At 44.3% G+C, this 23,501-nt stretch overlaps 1 protein-coding gene across 2 annotated transcripts in view; it reads left to right on the forward strand.

The window, feature by feature from the left end:
• The window catches only part of SLC39A12 (solute carrier family 39 member 12), a 787,521-nt gene that overhangs the window by 282,934 nt on the left and 481,086 nt on the right, over positions 1-23,501 (forward strand). For both annotated transcript variants that reach the window (XM_069648578.1, XM_069648576.1), the window contains exons 4-5: positions 6,976-7,183; positions 21,632-21,813. In XM_069648578.1, coding sequence (XP_069504679.1) covers positions 6,976-7,183; positions 21,632-21,813 — 390 coding nt within the window. The remainder of the gene's footprint in view (positions 1-6,975; positions 7,184-21,631; positions 21,814-23,501) is intronic.

Below are 23,501 nucleotides of genomic sequence, written 5' to 3' on the forward strand. Positions count from 1 at the left end.
GCACTGTAGCTATGGTCCAATGCAACTTTGCTGTGGTCTTCAAACACATTTAATTCATGTTCTGGCCATTGGACATGAGCATCTCGAGCCTGAACAGGCCTCGCCTCAATTAATAGTTCCTCCATAGTGTACACGGTCTGGCAAGCCACATCTCTCATTCGCTTCACTGTCTGTGTGTGTATAGTTCTGACACCCACGGGTAACTGGAGGAGAGATTGGAAAAGGGATGTTCAGTTTAAACACAAGATTGAGTGTAGAAGAATTGACTGGAAAAAACATAAAATAGTCCCCAGCACAAACATTTTTTTTAAAGTTATGAACTGTTTGTAACTAACCTTTTTTTTGGTTTTTTTTCTTTGCAACTTGTTTGACTCGACCTTCAACATCTGCACGCTGTAGCTCCGATTCGTTTCCGCATGTCCTCCCTTCCTCTTGCGCTGCAACGACTATATTTTCTGTATCCTCTTAGACAGCACGGAATGGGACTCCATCGTCTCCCTGAAACATAGTACTTTCATTACTATGTATCCAAATATTGTTAGCATAAAACACACGTGAGAACGAACACACAGGTACATCTCAATAGCCAAACACGATTTAAACATTGTGTGCAACAATCAAACGACAAGTATTCGACCAGTGATGATCTATTTCGATGGAACTGTCAGTATCCATACCTCAGGCTCTGCATGGACTGCCATGAATGGTTGTATTGGAGAGGAGGCATCCGCGTCTCCCGAAACACAGTACTTGCATTAGTATGCTTTTCAATATTGGAAACACAACACACACTTGGGGTCGACGGCACAGGTACATATAAAGAGATAACCACAAATGATGCATTGTCCAAAAGAATCAAGGAAAATCCAAATATGATCACATTTCATCGACTTATTTCAACGATTCCTTTACATCTGCATCATATAAATGAGATGTTGTGATTGTGGTGGAAGCTCCGTCGTCTCCCTGAAACACAGTACTTGGATTAGTATGGTTTTCAATATTGGAAACATAACACACACTTGGGGTCGAACGCACAGGTACATATAAAGAGATAACCGCAAATGATGCATTGTCCAAAAGAATCAAGGAAAATCTAAATATGATCACATTTCATCGACTTATTTCTCCGATTTATTTACATCTGCATCATCTAAATTGGATGTTGTGATTGTAGTGGAAACTTCGTCGTCTCCCTGAAACACAGCACTTGCGTTAATAGGGAAGAAAGTATAGCAAATGGAATCACGTTATATGATCACGCATGATGGAGCTGTCATTATCCATACCTCGTGCTGCTGAAGAATGTCTATGGATGTTGCAAATGTAGGGCACACTTCCGAAAGCTGTTCCTTTTCCCCTGGATTTACTTGAATGTCAGGCTCTGCATCAAGTGCAGGGGTTGACGCTCCATCAACTGCCTGAAACATAGTACTTGCATTAGTGAGGATTACAATAGTGAAAACATAACACACACCTGGGGTCGACAGCACAGGTACATATCAACGGCTAACCACGAATGAAACATTGTGTAGAACAATCAAACAACAAGAATTCCAGCTCTGATGATGACGCTCGATGGAGCTGTCAGTATCCATACCTCCTGCTGGTGAAGAACATCTAGAAATGTTGTAGATGTGGTGGACGCTTCAGCATCTCCCTGAAAGACAGTACTTGCATTAGTATGGATAACACTAATTATAACTGAAAACAAACACCAGTGGACGATAACTAAGGTGTATATCAATTGGAAAGCACTAACCAAACATTCGGTAAAATGATTACACGATAAAATAAAAATATTACTTGACATGCATAAAACAAGTCTGTAGCGGATTAGCCTAGTAAGATTACCTGATATGCGCTAGAAGTGGTTGATAACTGCGACCACGTCAAGGATGTAGAATGTTCTTGCTTCAGATTCATGGGATAGTCAAGAAGTTGTAAAGGTAAATTAATGATTGATAATGAAATGCCAATATTAAAAATAGCCATGTAAGGCGACAGAATACTTGTTAAATGCTCAATACAGCACAGTTCCCTGTCCCCATATATATATATACATTGCGTTTGTGGGTTATGAAATCGAAAAAGAATATATTGGTAAATGTCATTATTCAAAAAACTATACACTCATATCAATATCGAAATTATTACGAGGGATAGAACACCTACAATATCAATTAATCAGTTCAGATACCTACACACTACCGCAAGGCCTAAAGCTAAATCCGGACACTTGACTCACCGGTGGCGGAATGTGGACGAATAGAGTGGGAATAGCGTTTTCGAGCAATTTCCGTGTCGTTCGCCGTTTATTCTTCTTTGTTACCCAAGATGTTGTGTACATGCCCAAGGAAAAGTGCTGGCTGCAGATGCGGTATTGATCACCCCTCTTGTCCTGTAAGACTTGTTGGACTCTACTTTCCAGCTCATCCAGTTGATATCCGCAATGTCTGACCCATTCTCTTATTCGATCAACAGTTTTCGGAAAAATACATGCATTGTAGTGCCTTCAGATTTAGCATGGGTCTTCGAAGGGCAACCGCTAATCGAACAGGCAGGCATTGTTGATAAATCTGAAAAGTAAATATCGACATTATTATACAATCTTCAAGAATAAAGATTTGATACAAAAGTAAATGAATCATACAATGATCAATGCAAGGTTTGTTCTGGTCGCAGGAACTATACCAGTTCATTATGTGCGGCTTAGTATTTGCATAAATTGCAGAAATATATAAATGATGTGACTAAAAACTGAACATGTGACTCATCCCTTGGATGTTCTGTATTGCACGAGAAGGAAACATGCTTACATTATAGACTGGACCCCCGAAGGGTGCAATTCGATGACAATAGAAACAGATGAAAATAAATAGATCTATTGATAGCATAGCAATGGAAACTCAAGTCAATAGCAATGAGACCAATGAACCTAGCACTATTGTGTACTCAACTCGCAAATAGATAGAAATTTTAAAATCGGCGAAATATGACTAGGATACATGGCCTTACCTTGACCAACAAACAGTTGGATTCAGCAAGCAGAGCAGTATGTTGCAGGAGAATAGGTGGGTGGCCACAGGTAGCACACTGATGGGTTTGCTCTAAGCGGTCACAGAAGTTCACGGATAGCACGACGACGAGCAGATCAGCGTAGATCTCAGTGGTTGCCAGGTAACACGTTCAGGAGTTGACCTGCAAAGCACAAAGATGTTCTCATGAGACATATCAAGTGGTTTATAAAGTATTAGAAACAGGGGTGTGTTTGTGAATGAATGACGTATGTATGTCGTGGTTTTAGGGGGGCGGCCTGCTTCAAGGGGAGGCCTGGCTGGAGACACAGGGTCTGAGGAGGCCATGTGACCGATGGCCCCTTGGCGTGGGATACCTTTTGAAGTGTACATGTAGTTTGGCACCTTGGCCTTTCGCGCCCCTGACAGCCCCCCATGCCAGCGCGCATCCACCGGCGCAAACCGCCTTTGATACAGGGGGGTGGGATGGATGGGCCTGGGGCGTGCAGATAAGGCACAGGAAGACTGCTGAATGGAGACACACTTATGTGGATTGAAGGGGGGCGGCCTGCTTCAAGGGGAGGCCTGGCTGGAGACACGGGGTCTGAGGAGGCCATGTGACCGATGGCCCCTTGGCGTGGGACACCTTTTGAAGTGCACATGTAGTTTGGCACCTTGGCCTTTCGCGCCCCTGACAGCCCCCCATGCCAGCACTCATCCACTGGCGCGAACCGCCTTTGATACAGGGGGGTGGGATGGATGGGCCTGGGGCGTGCAGATAAGGCACAGGAAGACTGCTGAATGGAGACACACTTATGTGGATTGCAGGGGGGTGGCCTGCTTCAAGGGGAGGCCTGGCTGGAGACACGGGGTCTGAGGAGGCCATGTGACCGATGGCCCCTTGGTGTGGGACACCTTTTGAAGTGTACATGCTGTTTGGCACCTTGGCCGTTTGCGCCCGTCACAGCCCCCCATGCCAGCGCTCATCCCCGGGTGCGAACCGCCTTTGATAGAGGGGGTGGGATGGATGGGCCTGGGGCGTGCAGATAAGGCACAGGAAGACTGCTGAATGGAGACACACTTATGTGGATTGCAGGGGGGCGGCCTGCTTCAAGGGGAGGCCTGGCTGGAGACACGGGGTCTGAGGAGGCCATGTGACCGATGGCCCCTTGGCGTGGGACACCTTTTGAAGTGTACATGTAGTTTGGCACCTTGGCCTTTCGCGCCCCTGACAGCCCCCCATGCCAGCGCACATCCACCGGCGCGAACCGCCTTTATATCAATATATAGTATATCGTCTTTAAATCAATGATAGTATATTGTTGCTTATCAATAACAAATGCCACATACCGGAGATTCTTGTGAGCACAGACCCACACTTCAACCGGTGTATTATAGTGGTCAAGACCCAAGGCCTGTATAATCCAATGGTAATTGTTAGTATAGACATATGCGTGACTTTTATAGAGACATAACCCACTGAAAGACTTTGAACAAGTGTTATTTAGTGCATGCATTATCGAGAATATGTTATGTTAGCTTAGATAGATAGTGACCACCCTGCTTCACAGCGACCAGACCTTCACCCATTCGGAGCACAGATGTCTGACGTCCATCCTTGAATGGAGACACACTTGATTCATTTAAAAAATCGAAACAACCATTGTTAAAATATATGTGTTGTTTTATTTTGTATCTTATTTTGATGACACAAAAATACAAGACTTTAAACATTGTACAGTTCAGGTTGCAGCACAGCGAGAGAAAATCCCCTGTACTGACCGCTGTCACTCGGGAACGTTTCTCTAATGGCACGAACGGCACAGGCGGGTATCACTCTTCGAACGCGATGCCCAAGCCTCCCGTGGAGCCAATATGTAAAGGAACGATAGGCCACCAGCCTGTACCACCTGTGAAAAGGAATGAAACAAACTGTTTTTAAATGACCAAGATAAGTTTAATAAACGTTTATTGTCAATGACAAATCTTGTAACTAATGGCATTCTGCACGGACAAATGCTATCTAGACAATGCACACTATTGAACGACTTCCATGCGTTACAATGATATGTAGATGTAATTTCGGATATAGTAGAAGAACATGAAATAGGAGTGGCATGACAAGCAGAGTATACTTACTCGTTACTCGGATTACGAGGACGAACAGTTGCGCGAAGATCGTGCATAAGCACCATCATTATTCTCAACACGCCCCGTGTGAGGCAGGCTGCCCTGAAGTCTGGCAGCTCGGTGATGCATTGCGGTCGTGGCTCGCCTTCCGAAATGTAGGCCAGGCATCCCGAGTTTTCTCGACAGCAGCAGTTCTCGTCCTCAGTTGGCATTAGCTTGCACAGATTGCATGTGCACCAGGTGGAGACGCCGTCCATTCGACTAGGCCCAGGCTCTTCATCTGTTGATTCGTCCTGCCAACTGCCGTCCGAATCCCCATCGTTTTCGCGTGCTTCCCTTTCCAGTAGTTCCTCCTCGGTATACTCGGGCTCGTACTTGTAGGGCATTATTGTAGCCATTGTGTGTTAAACAAACTAAAATAATGTATAGCGGTGGTACTGGTATTTGTTCACACGGGCTACATGCGGCGAAGGTAGCTGTAGCACTGAAACAAGTCACAGAATAATCAAAGTAACACAGAGAGAGGAATGGAATCGAAAATCTGCTGCTGTGTGTTGTGAGACGGTCTGTTTATACTTATTGAGGAAAGAGGCGTCCTGCCATTTCCATGGCGACACGTCATTAGCTGAAGCGCAGCGAATGTTGACACGAGACGTGCTTTGGCGTTGGGAAATGGGCGGTACGAGTCTGCTGATGACAGGCTCAGGAGCGGGGGAATTGATTTAGTGCCACAAAAGCAGGTCAGCCAGGGCGATGGGGGAAAAGATAGGATTATCAGAAAATGGCAGCTCCCTGGTGCTTGTTTTCGCGTGCGTTTAATGGACGAAAACTCGGGTAAGGTCCATAGGAAAGTTTTCTAAAATCGAGCCACTTAGGCTTAAAAAAACATGGCTGACCCGTAGGGACAATAAACATGTTTACTAGACCATGCCTTTAACTACGTGAGACCACTAGAACAATATATTTCAAATACACACAACAATATTAAAAGCAATCCGAATAATAGTGCGTGATTTAAAAAAGTGGTTTAAAATATATTTTCCTGTCTAATTTTCTTATATATAATTTGGTGTGTGGCGGTAATTGCAGATGGTGAGACTACCTCTACAGCAGGGTTACTCAACCTGCATCCCTCCAGATGTTTTGGACTTTGACTTCCATTATCCCACACCATTGACTATACCGGTTAGGGCTGTCGGAATTGTAGTCCAACTCATTCTGAGAGTCAATGGTTGCATACCCCTGTTGTAGAGTAACTGAAGGATCCTTCCTGCAGTGATTCACATCATCAGAACGATCTGTCAATGACTTGCAGAACAGAGGATAGCACAGGGGCAACGCGCTGGTCTTGGAAGCAAGAGCATGCAGAGCAACCGAGGTTTGAATCCTGGATTCGAACTTAAAAACCGAATTCAGGTAGGTACTAGGTGTGTTATGAAAGACCAGTTAAATAAATAAATAAATAAATAATCTCCCTATAGATGGGATTGACGGGATTTACGCTGACCCAGCAGTCTCCTCAGATATTCTGGGGAGAGATCAAGAGTGGCGCAAACTGGAGTGTTCAGCATTGCACCAAGAGAGCACCGTCTCCAGCACTGTTATGTTTCAAGGCACACTCAACCCAACAATTTAAATGCGTAGTATGTGTGGTTGCACAGTCATCATCATATTTCCAACCTCAACGCTCTGTTTATCAAACACATGGAAAGGCTGGACTATAAATGCACATGTATAAATGGATGGTGATTGGCGATACGACCATAGTTAAAGTGCTTAGCCTAGGTATAGAGTGATTTTAAGACGATGTGTCTCTTTTTTCTTGTAGTGTGTTGATGTCCGTGACTTACAGCAAGAATCCGGCGTACTGACCAGTAATGGCGCAGATGAAAACACTCTTCCGCAGCTGTCTGCAGCGATTCTGACATTATCTCTCAAAGGTGTCTGCGTCAGTCAGTCACACTTGCCATCTCTGGATTTCTTTACTCAGTACATTTTTCATACTTTGAACAGGACGAATGACCTTCACGCAACAGGTAGGACAGTCTGAAATGTTGTTGAACTTTTTGTGCCAATGTTGGCTTCCTAAAATGTCGGCCTGGCAAGCAGAGTGCATCGTCCAGGACTTGAGGAAATTGTGGAACAAAGAGATCAATGTTTAGCTGGGGTTCAGCAGTATGACTAAAACATGATGAATTAAACAAGAATGAAAGGATAATCTCGGTCACGTGATCAGCAAGATTAAACGATAACCACGGTGAACGCTACCAAGCTGGAGTTCAATAAAGGGACAGTGCAGAGGGGTGCGCAGGAAAACATATGCCGCATCGATTTTTATTAACTGTATCCTTGGTCTGAGAAAAGTAGCAGCGAAACATTTAATATCATCAGTCATTTACATACATGCGCAAATACCGTTATTTCCTGTATGTGTGTGCAATACGAGTTGCTAACATCTCTCAACCGGAGTCAACAGGGACATACGAATTACACAGGGCACATGAAGGCACTTAAGAAAGCTATAATGTTTAATAAGGAGAAAAGAGTAACTAACATTTTATATAGAAATGCCGTGAAAAAAAGTGAGTTCAAACATGCCAAGTAGTACCTGTAACGTTCTTGGAATTGAGGGCAATTGCTGGCAGCTATTTCACACATGGCAATGAAGCTGATTTGCTATCGAAAAGGCAACATCACCATCGGGTCATAATGAAATCAGTTATGTGTCAGTACATTTTGGATTGTACATATATATGTAGCAATGAATTATGTCAGTCTTTTTGTTTTAAATATCAGTGCTAGATTTGTATCAGTTTATTTACATAACCAAAACAAACAGAAGATTCTCGTCAAATGGAAAATCCTACTTCAAGTAATAGCCTACTTCTTTAGTAACCATCACGCCACAATTGTTGAATGCTACTAACAGTAATTTTTGTTTTGGTTTTTGATGTGTGCTCACTGTTCCACTATGCTAAATTGTTCTCCTCCTGTTTAATTAACTAGTTTCCTATCCCATGTGAAGAGAATCCTCAGTACCTGTCCTGTAAATGTGCTGTTAGAGCCCAAGCACCCAGCCACCACAAAGTTGCTAATTTGGAGTTATCGTTGATTGTATGAATGCATTTCTTGGTATGATTCCAACCTCACCACACTTAAAGGCAAGTGTAGGGTGGCTGAGAGGAAGTGGAGGGCATCAGGTTCATCCTCCGACAAACTGGCTGGCAGCCTGCCCAAAACGCAATATAGACTCTCTGTCCTGTCCAAGAAGAGAGCCTACACTTCACCACTAAAACTCAGGAGATCCTGTCCACTCCCTCATCTTCCTCTCCCTCTACCACTCCTGGCCCCTCTACGGCCGTCTCTCCTCCTCCTTTCTCCTCCTTCACCTTGTTCACTCCCAATGATGTTGCTAGATGAGTCTGATCTATGAACGTCTCATCAAAGCAGGTGCTATCCTGTTCCTCCAGAACCATCAAGGACAACAGTGTAACCCTCGCTCCAGCCTTGGCCAATTTCTGCAATCACCCTTTTGCCACTGGAACCTTCCCTTCCCCCTAAAGCACTCCCTTGTGCACCCCCTTCTTAAGAAGCCCTCTGCAGATCCCTCCTCTCTGGCAAACTACTGCTCATTCTCTATCACTCCTTTCCTGGGCAAACTCCTGGAAAGCTGCCCATCTCTCCCAGTTTACTCTCCATACTGAATATTTTGGTTGTTTCCATGACCACCAGTCTGGCTTTAGAGCAGCCAGAAGCACGGAAACTGCTCTCCTGAACACCTGTGAAGACATGCTCTCAAATCTTGATCTGTCCTTATTCTTCTTGATATATCCTCTGCTTTCAATACAGTCAACCACGCCATCCTGATCAATCATCTCTGGGACAACCTGGGCTTCACGGGTCAAGCCCTAGCATGGTTGACTTCCTTTCTATCCGATTGACTCTCCCAGGTCCAACTTGGGTCCTTTCTCTCTCCCCACTTTCTCTCTACATTTGGTGTTCCCAGGGTTCTAACTTCTTAGCCTCGTCTTTTCAACCATTACTTGGTTCCTCTGGCCCACCTCATCTCTACCTTCTGTTCTAATTTTCAGTGTTATGCGGATGACACTCAGCTCTCCTTCAGGCTCCCCTTCTAACCTCCTCTAATCTCTTGCTCATTCCTGATTGTCTGCGATTCAGGAATGGTGTGCCTCCAACAATCTCTGCCTTAATGCCAGTAAGACGGAGATCCTTCTCATTGGCACCCCTGCTCCCGCTTTCCCTCTTGCTTTCTGGTCGCCCACCCTGAGACCTCCACCGCCACCTTCCTGTGAGGTAAAGCACCTTGGTGTCACCTTCGACTCCACCCTCTCCTTCTCTCCTCACAACTCTGACATCTGTAAAAAGTCACACTAACAGCTGTTCCACCTCAAAGGTATTCTTCCTTTTCTCACTTTCCCCCAGAAGCTCACTGTCTCCTGAGCCCTAGTTCTCTGTCTCTAACCTGGACTTTTGCAATAGCCTCTTTCTGAATCTGCCTGCCTCCACACTTCGCCCTTTGCAACTAATCCAGAACAGGACTGCAATACTTGTCCTTGGCCTCAAGCCTAGGGATTGTATCTCTCCAGCCCTGAAATCTCTCCACTGGCTCACGGTGGCTGCGAGGATGAAGTTCAAGACCCTTTGCATTGTCCACAAGGTTTTCTGGGGCCGGAGACAACGCTACATCCAACTCTCTCTTCCTAAGCATCTTCCTTCTTGAGCCCTCTGCTCATCCACCTCCAACTCTCTGAGGGTCGCACACTTCTCCAGGCAGAGAGTGGGAGGTAGATCTCTGTCCTTGGCTGGGGCCTCCTTCTGGAACAGCCTCCCCGACTCTTTCAAACTTATGCAGGACCACCTAAGCTTCCGGGGAGCAACCCAAGTCCTTCCTTTTCACTTCTGCTTTCTATCTCTCTCTCCCCTATTGATGCTCCTGTCTGCTGCACTAACTGGTTACCTGGCCACCCACTGAACCTCACGGGCACCAGGCTCCTGCACTACCAGTAGCCCATTGCACCGTCTCCGGGCCACCTACCCAGTAAGAGGGCTGTATCTGCAACCCTACAGTCCCCTGCCTGTGCTCTTACTTGAGCCACCCCCCGGGCAGCACTTATCATGTCTTGCCATTGCACTAGCCCCACCTCTCCCCTTGGCACTTCTCCTCTTCCCTCCACCTTGCACTTGCGCGATCTCAATGACACAAAGCCTCGTAAGATCGTCTGTTTTGTCCTCCTTCTGTCTACCCTTCCTTGTCTTGTTGCGCCTAGAAACACTTGTGTAGAGGCGCGTTATAGATACCTTATCATATCATATCATTTGTGATTTATCCAATCTCTATGAAGTCAAGGCTCTAAGGCACTAGTAAACACTCATCTTTAATAGTAAGCAAATCGAACATGAATAGCTTTTTGAATTTCTCAAAATGTTCCTCTCTGGGAACGTTAATTGCTAAGGAATTCCACATAGTTGTTGCCATGAGAGCAAAGTACCTGCAGCTTTAGTATCCATCCTGAATGAAGTTAAACAAATAGACTCTAAATGGGAGTGCCAGAAGAGTACATGTTCTCAGATAATTACAAATGCACTTTGCCATGGGTCATTTTCTGAGTTGTACAGTCAACCTACTGTGCTTACTAGCCGACATACGCTGTCCCCTCTTCCGTGATACAATGCACAGCGCCTGATTTACAAACATGTTTTTCAATGGGAAAATCCTATTGAACAACATTTTGTAAATCATGTCCACTGTGCCTTAGCGAGATGCCTACTGCCCATTGACTTATTTGTTCCCTATCGTCCATATTCCCATAAGCAAATTAACCTCCCCTTTTCCCTTTCCCTTTAGTGTGGGGTAGATGCAAATCACACTTCTGTTTTGCAAGGTTTTAGCTTTTCTCAATATGTCCCATTATCTACTGTCCTGCAGTGTAGATACTCAGTGCCACCCTCAAGATGGATATTGCTACATAGTAATGTACTGTGCAGTTCTAAATCTGATTTACGCATGTACATGCTTTCCTAACATGGCATTGGTATTGCAGAAGATCAAACACTTGACTTTGAAGTAAGGGTGCAGCTTTGTGGCCTTTCTTCGTACCCCTTTCTAACAGTGCTTTTTGGTTTTACATGAACTGTTGTGACCTCATGTGGTCTAGAAATGGTCAACAGTTAAAACAAAATATTATTTACATGAAAAGCTCCACACGAGTTGCATTCAAAATGTCTGCACCAGCGCTTTATATTTTTTCTCTTAGTTTCTTGAATGCAAAGTAAGTGTCAAGTAGTTGTGAACAAGACATGAAATCATTTAGCCCTCAGCGCATCAAATTCTAACATGATATTCTAGCAATGGCCTTTTGGTGTGCAAGACCCTGTACGAGGCTTGTCTTTGTTATCTACGTGCCACTTGACACAGGGCTCCCAGGAGATCTACAGGTGAGAGTTCCAGTGCACTGAGAGGAGCTGTTACATTTCATGCCCAGAAATCAAAGGAAGACAGCATTCTCAATATTCTCTCACTTGGATTAGTGGACATAGCCAGGCTGGCAATCAATATACATCACTAACAAGGACTCAAAGGGGCAACAAATGCATAATATTTAGCTGGACCTGCTTTAATAATGGTGTGCTCTTATTAATGACCACACCCTGGTAAGATGTGGCTTATTCTTAGAGATTACCTTGCCACCAGACTGATAAGGCAACCATTATTACTTTTTAATACAGTGATACAGAAGGTATTAAATGCTACCTCTGTCTCCAGAGACTTGATGCTGCAGCATCTGTCAGTAATGCCCATGTTAACACTGAACCTGCCCTGTGCCACTCAAAAGCAGGGACTACAGATGTAGGGGATTGATGCAGTGAAGGTACATGGATGCACTATGCTTTTGGCATGGAGCTTTTCCTAAAAGGGAGTGCTGAATCAGATTGTATATTACATTCTGATTGACCCTCACCGGGTACTAATTATTAATAAGAGAAAAAAAAGCCTGGACTTTAAACCCTCACCAGATCGTAACCAATCACAGCATAGTTAAGAGGTGCTTGCAGACTCATGCAAGTGATTTACAGTGACCATTACTGGCATGCATAGGTTATGGCTGCAGCCACAATTAAGAGATTTACAGCAAATATTACTTGTATAGATATAGATTGGTTGTGGCTGCAGCCTGTGCAAATGATTTAGTCTATCCACTACTGGCACAGATAGATTGTGGCTGCAGCTGCATGAACACATTCTAAAATGCTCTTGTGTGCCGTAGTTGGCATATCATTTACTGGATTATTTCATGTGCTACCCTACAGAACCAATTGCACACTGTAAGGTTTTTCATCAGCTGTGACTGTCCGTGAATCACTTACAATCCTGGTGCACTTCCAGGAGCCACCAAAATCTGCCTCCTCCACTGCATACATAAGAATACATTGACTTACTACAATCCCCAAATGTATATTTCAAGACATTTCCTTCCTGGACATCTCTTGGGAATAGGGGTGCTTATGGAAGGGTGTAGAGGGTGGTGATCCACCTCAAATTTCAAGTGTACTTTTTTGGGTGCTCCCATGTTGAAGGGTATGTGTAAATATCTGCCGGCAAACTGTTCCCCACACACGGTGCTGTGGAGGGATTGTGGGAAGGGCATTGAGCTCCTGAAAATCATTTCTACTGCTCATTTAAATGACCCATTATCACTCTCCCGTCCAGGTCTTGGGCTTGTGCTCGGATATGGCATGTTAAGCCTTTAACATTCTGATTTATGCCTTTCTAGTCACCGCCTATGTGGCTCTCTTATTGCTCCCCTCTTGATGTTTTAGTGCTTTACCAAAACTATAAAATGGCAAGTAAGATCCACATGTCTTTTTTATATTATTCTGACAGCATCCACTACTTCCTGTGATGTCAATTTTTGCGACAATAATTGGTCAAGAGTTGCGCCAAAACCCAGCAGCCCCTAGGAAATTCAAAAGTACTGATCCCTGTGGAAGGATATACTAGTGTAATTGTCTGGGACTAGGGTGGTGAGGATTGCAATTCAATTAAGCCAGTCAAGTCTCTGAGAAATTGAATGTCTTGCTCGAATTCCAAGCTGACTGCGCACCTGCAAAATAACCTATAATATTATAGGCTCTCTTCTGCCTCTGTGTGTACAGTGTGTCTTGGAAGAGGTCTTTTCCATCATTTTGGGAGAACCGCTTTTAAACAATCCACATTTCTGTTCCCATTAGTGATTGCCGTTAAGAGTTCCAGAACAAAGATTATTGGAAACTAGAAAACATAATGAATACCTTACCACTGATGCAGAGGGAGGGAAGCACTGCTCACTGTGTCACCAATGAAAATGCACACACAGGCTTCACATAGGCATTGCGAGCCTTCACAATCCTAATAAGGGCTTTAGAGGATCCAGACTTCTAGAAACATTGTGTAGCAGACATACCCGCTAGCTAGGAGAAACAAAGAACGTTCTATATCAGCCTCGGTGAGTTACGTGACAAAAGGTTACATAATAGAGCATGTTGATTGTTACAAGACAAGCAACCAAGCAGTTACAGGACAAGTGTGAGTTATTAAGTGAAAAGGTTCGCTTTAAATTTATTCCGAAATTGCTGTATTCTTTAGAGAGCTAGGGAGTCATTTTGTAAATGGTGTTTCCTTAGCACTTACCTGCTGTTGGGGCCCTTCATGCAATGTTGAACTTTGCACAATTGCGTCCTACTAATTTTCTTCAGAAAATGTTTTTGGCATGCCAACTTTCCTGAATGATGACATGTCGGGAACAGCACATGCCAGCATTCGCACACGCTTGCGTGCACCTGGAAGTGACAGTGCTGGCCCGAAAAGTTAAGGAGCAGGCCAGTGTGTGGGGGGTGAAGGAAGGCTAAGGAAGGTGAGGTGGAGTGAAAGATGGAAGGGGAGTGAGGGAGGGGATTTAGGGGACAGGTGCGGTGGAGCATGGATCACTGGGAAAGCTGAGGCTTGCGGGGGCATGTCCCCAGCAAGAGACAGGGGAATTGAGTTGGGAAAGTGGGGCAGGGCACTTCCAGGTGTATAGGCGGTTTCCCCCTCATTGGAGTCTGGATAGGCAAACATGAATAGTCAGGAATAGCTTTTGAATAAAAAGGATGCAGGAAAATGGGCCTGCAATCAAATCACATGGAACCTTTGCTTGTACTCTCTGCGTTAATTCTGCCTGCGAATGAGGCTTTACAGACAGCATTTACATTGGATTCCTATGGAATCTGCCTGCTATTAGGAAGTATCACAAACAGGTGGATCTCAATAGAATCTATTCCCTTTCAGCCTGTGAGGAATTCCCATCCAGGCATAGGAGGCATCATAGATGGCGAAAATCATGCGTTCCTTCTCCCACTCCAATGGCTGTAAAATGCCTGGAAGTGCAAAAGTCACGTTTACATGGCTAATGCTTTGCTGTTACACCTCACTTTAGCATTCCGGGTCTTGGGAATTGAACTCCTTAGTGTGTATACCGATACGGTTCGTTTTTTTTTCTTCCTTTATGATCCTGCTGGAGAAAACCACATACACGAAATGTGTTCTGAGATGCCATCACAATATATTTGTATTGACCTCATGTCAAGTCCTGTGAACTGACCAACACACAATGTGCCAACCTAGCCCTTTCAACCTCGCCAGCTCTGGGATAAATGCAGATGAGTCCATGCAAATGTCATCCTTCTGAGCGTTCATCCAAGTAGATGCGATGAGGGTAACTAAAATGATTAAATCCTGAAATCATCAATTTTACCAGTGATATCCACGACACCAAGATACACTGGGGACTACCTGTCCTTGCCTTCCATCGCTCAACAGAGTAACACTTCCCCCAGATCATGAATCATGCCACAACAACCTAGACATTCCATCCTCACCCCGCATATTGCAGAAAACAAATGCAAAGACACACATCCTGCCCAGGTCCCGAAACATCTCAATCCTTCGACCCTGGCCCTCGAATATGTGGCAACCACCCAATAAAGCATACATCTGAAACAATCAAAAAATAGTCCATAGGCGCCCCTCTGTGAGAACTAACAAGGCTAAGTGACCTGCTCTGTGGGAAGGTACCCACTCGAGAGTCCGCAGCCACACTTTATCTCACTGTACCTTTCACAGAAGGGAAATATCCATTTGCATATCAGTCTTTGTCACACCCACATGGGCAGTCCAGCACCGAAATGCTGTGGCAATTCTCTTCTGAAGAAGAGTACCAACAGGAACCCCATGCACGTGTTTAGCCTTGTTGGGCCTCATCAGTGAGGTGGATTTGCGTCTCCCTAAGCACAGTGAGCAAGGGGTCCACATCTGGATGACCCTAGGAAACTTAGGATGACTAAACCCAAGTCCCTTAAACAATAAAAAAAATAGTCCATGTACATCTGAAACAATGCTTACTCCACAGAGACTTTTGTTCTGAGTTGTGGGACCACTGAAACCACTGGCCATAACATTTAGGAACTGCTTATTTTCAGAGACCAATGCTCAGAAGGGCTTTGATCGTTCTTGACCTCTCTGTTGTCTTCGACACCACCGCCCATGCAATCACATTCACCATTTGTAAAGTGCTTTCTTTCTTCATGTGCTCACCAGGTTAAACTATCCTTATTTTCGTTCCCTTACTGCTAACATCTCCAGCGGAGCCACTCAAGAGTCATCTTCATCCATGATCATTTTCCACACCTACAAAGCCACACTAGCAAAGATTCTGGACTCACAGAAATTAGGATGAGGTATGCATGATTGTCACATGGAGTCCTACATCAAGATATATAAGGGTACTGTCTCTTTGCAATAAAATGTCAGACTCACTCACACAACGGTCTATGCATTAATACTGATAAATACAATGTTATGATCATTGGTTTCGAAAATTCCATGACTATATTTCAACACTCAAGTGGCCTTCAAGCCTGGGACCACCCTTTAAGCAATCGTCTAATGTATTACTTAGGAGTCCTTTTTGAAACCTTTGTTTCCTTCGTCCCACATGTCAATGTCATTATTAAAACACTTGCTTTAAAATAAATCGTTGACTATATTGTATAACTAAACTTCTCATCACATCTTCATTGTATGGCGGATTCGTCCACGCCTGTTCTTCCCTCAAGGAATGCTGTTAGCTCAAGCAGTAGTAATGCCCCATCTAGAATATTCCAATTCCATCGGTACAAAGCTCCCAATCACCTTGTTACTTAAATTGCAAAGGGCTCGAAAACCAGTGACTCTGTTGGTGGGATATATTTACAGAAAGATGTGGACATCTTGCTTTGTCTACTGATGAGGCAAGCTTTTACTCCGTGCATGTCGTCTACTGATGACACTCTGAGATTTGAATTGTGGGTTTTGGACATACTGGTGGATAGGAAGTTACTTTGGAGAGCAATATTTGTATTCACTGAATGTAGAGCTTAGAAATCATTTTTGTTAATGTAACCTCCTGTGGACCAACACAATGTGCTGTTGGGGGTGAATGGGGAGATCTGCATTTCATAATTGACACCACTTGCTGGCTACATCAGAGGAATGCTGTGAAGCATTCCAGGACATCTGCTGGATCCCATATGGTCAGACTTGGGTGGTATGAGGAGACGGGTGCTGGGTCATCAAAAGCAGACCTTTCACAGACTTTGCTTATGCGTGTCATACGGATGGCACACCAACTTGTAGGATGTTTGCCATCACAGTGCCGTTGAGAGGACTGCACCCTAGCTGGTATGGTTTATCAAATTACCTTGCAGGTGAAAAGGAATATCCCTGCATTACCAATTTCATAAACACACAAAAGTAGTAGTATGCAGCATTTGAGGAGTGATGATCCCTAGAAAGTGCCTCCGCATCCGTGTCTTTTGACATACTCTGGGAAAATCTTCTGCAGTGCATCTGCCAGGGTTCATTTCAGAATCCCAGCAGGCAATATTGACTGTGTTTATTAATATACTACAGATGAACTATGCAGGGCCCAGGCCCATGAAAGGAAGTGATGGTCCTGTTCATGTGCCACTCACATTTTACTATCTGAAAACAGAATGTGTGATTGGTGGAGAACAGGGATCATACATCCCTGTCACTAACTGAATGACTCCATTCATTTATAAGGGAATTAAAGGAGAACCCCACTTTTCAATGGTGTGTTCTGCCATCTTCTCAAACACTAACTGAAAGTGTAATGTTGCCTAAATACCCACATGCGTGAACAGCACACAGCACCGGGACCTGAACATGCTTGAGAGCATGGTATATCCTATTAACGCTGTAAGCTAATGCAGGTAATGACAGGAAGCATTTCCACACACACAAAGTTGGTAGGAAACTATTTGGGTCAGATGGACAAATTGTGGTTCCCGCCTGATGGGATTAGAATGCCTGAGATTACAGAGAACAGATACACGGCAACGCCCATGAATGAATATGAAATCGTAGTTCTTGGCGATTCCATCGATCTTGTTAGTTTGTAGTCATCAGGTTGAACTCTAGAACCTTTTTCATATCTGCCATGCTCCTATGTTTGATGATTTAGTAGAGGTGAGAATTAGTTGGCCATAAGTAACAATTCCGAATACTCTGATGATGTCATCACAGGGATTATCGGGGGAATCAGATTGCCTATTGCACTATGGATATAATTATATTTTAGAGATATGATCTATGCAATATGATGCCATATATTTTTCTATCTACTGATCTGTAAACATTGTAATGTAATTCATAATTTTATAATCTGGGAGTGCATTGATTGTGAATATGTAGTCCTTGCAATTATTGGGATGCTTCCTCTTTTGTCCACTCCGTATTAACATTTCTGAATAATGCTTGCTGGCAATTCTTGCCATGGGTTGTCTATGGGGTCCTTTTGGAAGAATCTAGTCGTGGGCTGAAAGAGTTTCATGGGGCCAGTCCAGTGCCCGAGGCAGGGGAAGCACCAGGCTGGTTTAATGGAGAGGAGCACATGAGCCTTGCATTTAGACTGGGTTGGACGCCTACTGGTATTTGTGAAGAAGCCAAAGACCCCTTCAGAAGACACGTGAGAGGATGCTACCTTTCCGGCTATGCATTCTGCAGGGGGTTTGGCCCATGACATTGAGGCGGTCCTCTTGTTTGTGCCCATTCTTGGCGTGAGGAACGTCCTCAGAACAGAGGCTTTGATTCAGATCATCCACAATGTGCCGAGATTCTGGCATGCAGCTGGAAACACAAGTCAGAGAGAGCCAGTAACCACGACATGCTCTGGATGCGGGAAATAGTTTGCAAAGAATGGAAGCAGATGTGGATCACTAGGTGAATTTCTTACCTTGGAATTCAGGGAACTGGAATCTTTCCATAGCTTGGATTCTTTACCAAGTAACATCTGATTGATGGCAAGTCACCTTGCATTCCTATTCGTAAATTGTCCATTTTCATAATGCACATCATTACAAACGTATTTTAGAGTGTTTCATTAAGTGGTGAACTAATTACAGGTTCCAGCTCTTCCAACCTTTCTTGTATAGACATTCAGTTTGTCTTTAATCTGGTCGCAACCAGACCCCTATATGCTATGCTGTTCAGTGTCGAGGACCTTAGGTGAGGTGGTCCTCCTGCAATACACGTCCACTGTGAAGTGCTCCGCTAGACAGTCAGTCCGGTGCGTGTAACCAGACTGCTCAGAATCAGAAGGAGATCTCGTCTGGGGAAGATCAGCCAGAGTCGCAGAACTCTTGGAAGTGGGTGTATGCTGATATTCATGGGTAGGGACCTATAGCAAGGTTAGAAGTACATGCATCCTTAAAGCTATGGCTTTGGCAAGCTTGATTCCTGACAAGAGGGTGCCATAAGGCCCTTTATGGAATGGTAAATACATTTGCTTTTCTAAAGCATCTACCCATACAAAAGGGGACGTTCCCTAACATGCGTGCACCGCTACATATTCACATTATGGCATGTTGTTGTTGGCAGAGTTCTGCCATGATGGAGGTGCACAATATCCAACACCACATGGATATTTGTCATCCCATGTAGGGGGACTGTTAGGGAGAATTCTCATAAATGTGCCAATTCCTCCTACCTTACAGCCCTCCAGCGCTTTTGCTAAATTTTGGGACTTTGAACTTTTAAATCTGTGTGTTTTACTCTTGTGTTTTCTTTGGTTATGGAGTTTTAGACAACTCCATAGGCATCATATTTTCATGTGTGTCACACTGCACCCTCAGTGCAGTGACACAGGGAAGCCTTTCAGGCTTTCCTAAGGTTTAAATAACTTATCTGGGATAATCTACTCTTTCCCATAGAAAGTAAAGTGAAATTGACTTTACTAGTCTTTTCAAATTCCTAGACCCAGCACACTATCTTACAATAGAGTGCTGGAGGGGCTACCTAGTATTCCCTGTATCTAGAAACTCATGTAGCAGTCAAATGCTACCCTTTCCTCTCGAAATGGCTGGTGGCAGTGGTTTTAAAATGAACTACTATGACTTTTCCCGACTGCAAACACTGGTAGCGTTAAATCGCAGGAGCCATGTTTTTCAAGATGGCATCTGAGCCCCCCCTTGTTTAAACAGGTCCCGGTCTTCTTTTTTCACCATTTCTTTGTGGAAAGGTCCTTCTAGACTTTTGCTCTGCGCGCCAAACCAGGTTTGGTCCCTTTGTTTCATCGCCTTTGGCAGGCTTCAGGTCTGAAGCCTCTGGCGCCCGAGTGTCTGGGGTGGGCAGGAAGTGAGGGAGGTGCCCGAAACTCCCTGTGTTTAGTCTCCTAGTAGACCCGAATGCACTCTGGCGTGATTGGCTTGCTGACTGTCCGGCAAGGACAGCCACCCTGCTCGTTGAATGGCAGCTAGGCTGCAATGATGGGAGGAAACTGGATAAAAGGCGAGTCTCTTGGCTTGGAAGGCAGAGTCAACCACTGGAACGAAAGAACCGACGACGAGCTTGAAGAGGACGGCTGCTGCAACTCCTGGACCGTTGGTTTGCCCGGTGAAGCCCTGCTGCAGGTCTGAATCGCCAAGTTCAACTCGACAGAGAAGCCCTGCAAGGACGACTTCTCCCTTTGCGTAGGTGGGACCAATCAACTTGAAAGCCACCTGGATACCATTCTCGGAGCTGGATGGATTTTTCTCAGAGTGAAACCAGGGAGAGGGACACCAGTTTGTGTGCTTGTCTACAGCTACCGGAATTGAAAATTTGCCAAATGCCAGCTTTGACCAGTCCCAGTGCAGTGCAGGAGTCCCCCGACATCCTCCCTCTTGTCCCCACGACTGAGGCTCAGGAACAGCGACATCTGCAGGAACTGCCAGGAGCAGAAGTCTTCACCTGCATCTTTTTCTTCATTGTAAGGTACTGTAAAAATCCGACCAAGGGAACTTACCTTTCACTGCTAAAGTGCTTGGAACTTTGGCAACTTGCAGGCCTAGTCAGCTTGTGACCCAATATATGAATCTTTCTTTTACAAACTACTTCTGAGAACTGTGGCAAAGACTTTTCTGTTTAACTACCAGAACTCTTTTATCCTATACAAGACTTTAGCCCATTGACTTTGGCCTAACCGATTGCATTGGATTGTCTCCTCTGGTGAACACAAAGTATTTGCACTGCCTAAGAGTAACTGTTATCTTCTTTTTATTAACCTATGCCTTTTTGCTCCTACTTCAAAGTACTCTGAATGCCATTTTGATCCTCCTTCAAAGTCGTTTAAATGCCTCAGAAACGTACAGTGTAAAGTACTGAAGTATATTTTTGTGTGATATTGCCTCCTTCTAGTGAATGTTTTATAACTGACTGTTGAATAAATTAATAAGTGTTTAACCAAGAAACCTTGAGTGTAAGAGTTTATTTGAATACTTGTGATTGTAGATCTCTGTGTAACATTCTTACAGCTCACATGCCCTCTTGAGATAAGCCTGGCTGCTCAGCTCCGCTACCAAAAACTGTGCAGTACAGACTTATACCAAAGGTTGCTTTTGCTTACACCTTTAGTCATAGTTGTGTGTAGTGGTCCCAAAGGGCACTGCATACAAACTCTGCCTAACAGGCACACAGGGAACGGCACATCGATCTCCATAGTAGACTGACCATGATGGCTTGCTTCCCAGCTGAAAGAACAGAAAGGGGGCCAATTGTGCAGATATTTAGTTATGTATTCATTTATATATTTAATTACTTATAGCGTGAGCCTAGCTAAAGAGCAGCAAAGTGCCCCAGACGGGGACTGTGCCAGCATTTTATACAGTAGCTCAGTACTGTTGCTCTCATCCACCAGTCATTGCATGGACCCCCAGGTTCCCCACATGGTTTTGCACAGCAAGCATGGGTCATGCTATGCTGACTTAGGGTTCTATTTATCTTTCACATTCAAATGGTTGGACCTTTGACTTAATTAAACACACTATTTCGCCACTACCTTGTAGAATGTGTCATTATCAGTAATTGTTTTGATATTATTACAGATACTCTGACTTTACTTATATTCCAGAAATAGAAATGCTCCTAAGAAAGCTGAAAATTGGAAGCGGCTGTGAAGAAGCTGGACATGCGCACAGCAGCAGGAGGGAGCGCAGAGATCTCAGCCTTTCAAGCAGTCCACAACAGCAGAATGATGGGCACCAGTTCAATGATAATAAGGAGCATGAAGGTCCACATTCAGACTGGGGACAGGTCAGATATGTTTTCATGAACTACACTTAGATATACATGTGAAGAATAATGTGTACCCACATATCAAGTGGAAAATCGTTTTCAAAACCACTTGGCTCAACCCCTGACTTATCACAACTGCTCTGTTCCTTAGTAGAATTCATTGACATATGAAAAATGGCCTTCCTGTTTACGCAGGTAATATTATCTCTAGTTATCCACCCTTCTCGATACCTTTTTATGCAAAGCACCAAACTGATGAAATCACCAGATTCATTTGGGGATGTGAGGCCAAAGGTTCTGAAGGGGATAGCTACGATCTAAAGGTTTCTTGTCTCGGGAGGATAGCTCAGGGGCAACGTGCTCACCTTGGAAGCAAGACTACATGAAGCAACACAGGTTCGATCCCCGGGTCCGTGCCTAGAAACCTTTGGGTATTAAGCGGGTTATAAATAACCTTTCATATCATACCGCTTGAAGGCCATATGTAATATGTAATTAGTCTTATGCCCTGCACTCTGTGCTCATGCATAACTTGGCGGGAAAGAGAACACACAACACCAACATTGTATAGGCAGTAACAGCATACACCAACAGCGTTCTAGAGAACAGCTTCCTACGGAACTTAGTTATTTAAAGATTTATAAAGCTCAACTAAGGCCCAAGGGCGTCTAGGCGCTAGTGGCAGCGGAGATGTGAAAGACGTCTCCTACTGCAAACCTGTGGGATACTGAATTAGAACAAGTGGGTTTTAAGTGCTCTGTGGAAGGCTAGGTAAACTGGCTAGCCAAAAGCAGCGTTCCATCTGAATGAAAGTTCCAGTGAGTTTGTAAAAGGCATGGTACGTAGCCATGTGTCCCCCTGCGGTTGGCACATGTCTCTGAAAAGTTGCGGATGCTGCTTGGCATCTGCAGATCTGCCCAGGAGGTTCATCATGAACTTAAACATGGAAAACATATACCTTAGATATACCCGACCATCAGTCGCCTTAGCTAAACTCCACCATGCCCTACAAAGACAATAGCAGACCTACAGAAAGAAATTGACCTCTCTAAAAACCTTGTAAATGCCAGTTGTAAGTCAGGTACATCACCCATGTCCCTTCGAGAGAGAGACAGCGGTGTTGTGTATAGGTACTGTGAAGATCCGCTTTTTTTATTTATTTGTATTTATTGTGTAAATATTTCAATCAAACTTTTAACACATATTACAAAACAAAGAAAAGAGAAAAAAAGATACTTTTAAAATGTAGAAGATCCACTTTAAACTAACTACATGAGGGTCTCAGAAAAGCTTTGGTGAGTTTGATGAGCAGTGCCGGCACTTCTGAATTTGCCTCTATACTGCTGATATGAAGATGTGGCACTCCCCAGCATGGCTGATATAGCTTTAATGACAAAGCATGTTTCAGTCAGTCTGTTCTTTGTGTAATGGAGCTTGGCAGCAGCGCCAGGAGCCAGGAGTGGTGGAGCCAGGGTTTCTGGATAGGGTGGGCTTGCACATTATACTCCTGAGCCTAGGGCAGGGCCCTCCTCCAGCCAAGCAAAGGAGATACTTAATCTTTCAGAGCATTTTATTTAATACTCTCCCACAGACCAGGCCAAAGTTTGAACTATTATAGGCTAGTATATATTTATAAATAAGAAATTGGATTGCAATTCGAGCAAATGCCCCCTTGTTTTGTACCAGAACACAAAGTGATGAGAGCC

This window comes from Ambystoma mexicanum, chromosome 2q (genome assembly GCF_040938575.1).
Source record: "Ambystoma mexicanum isolate Mex_15411 chromosome 2q, UKY_AmexF1_1, whole genome shotgun sequence".
NCBI lineage: Eukaryota > Metazoa > Chordata > Amphibia > Caudata > Ambystomatidae > Ambystoma > Ambystoma mexicanum.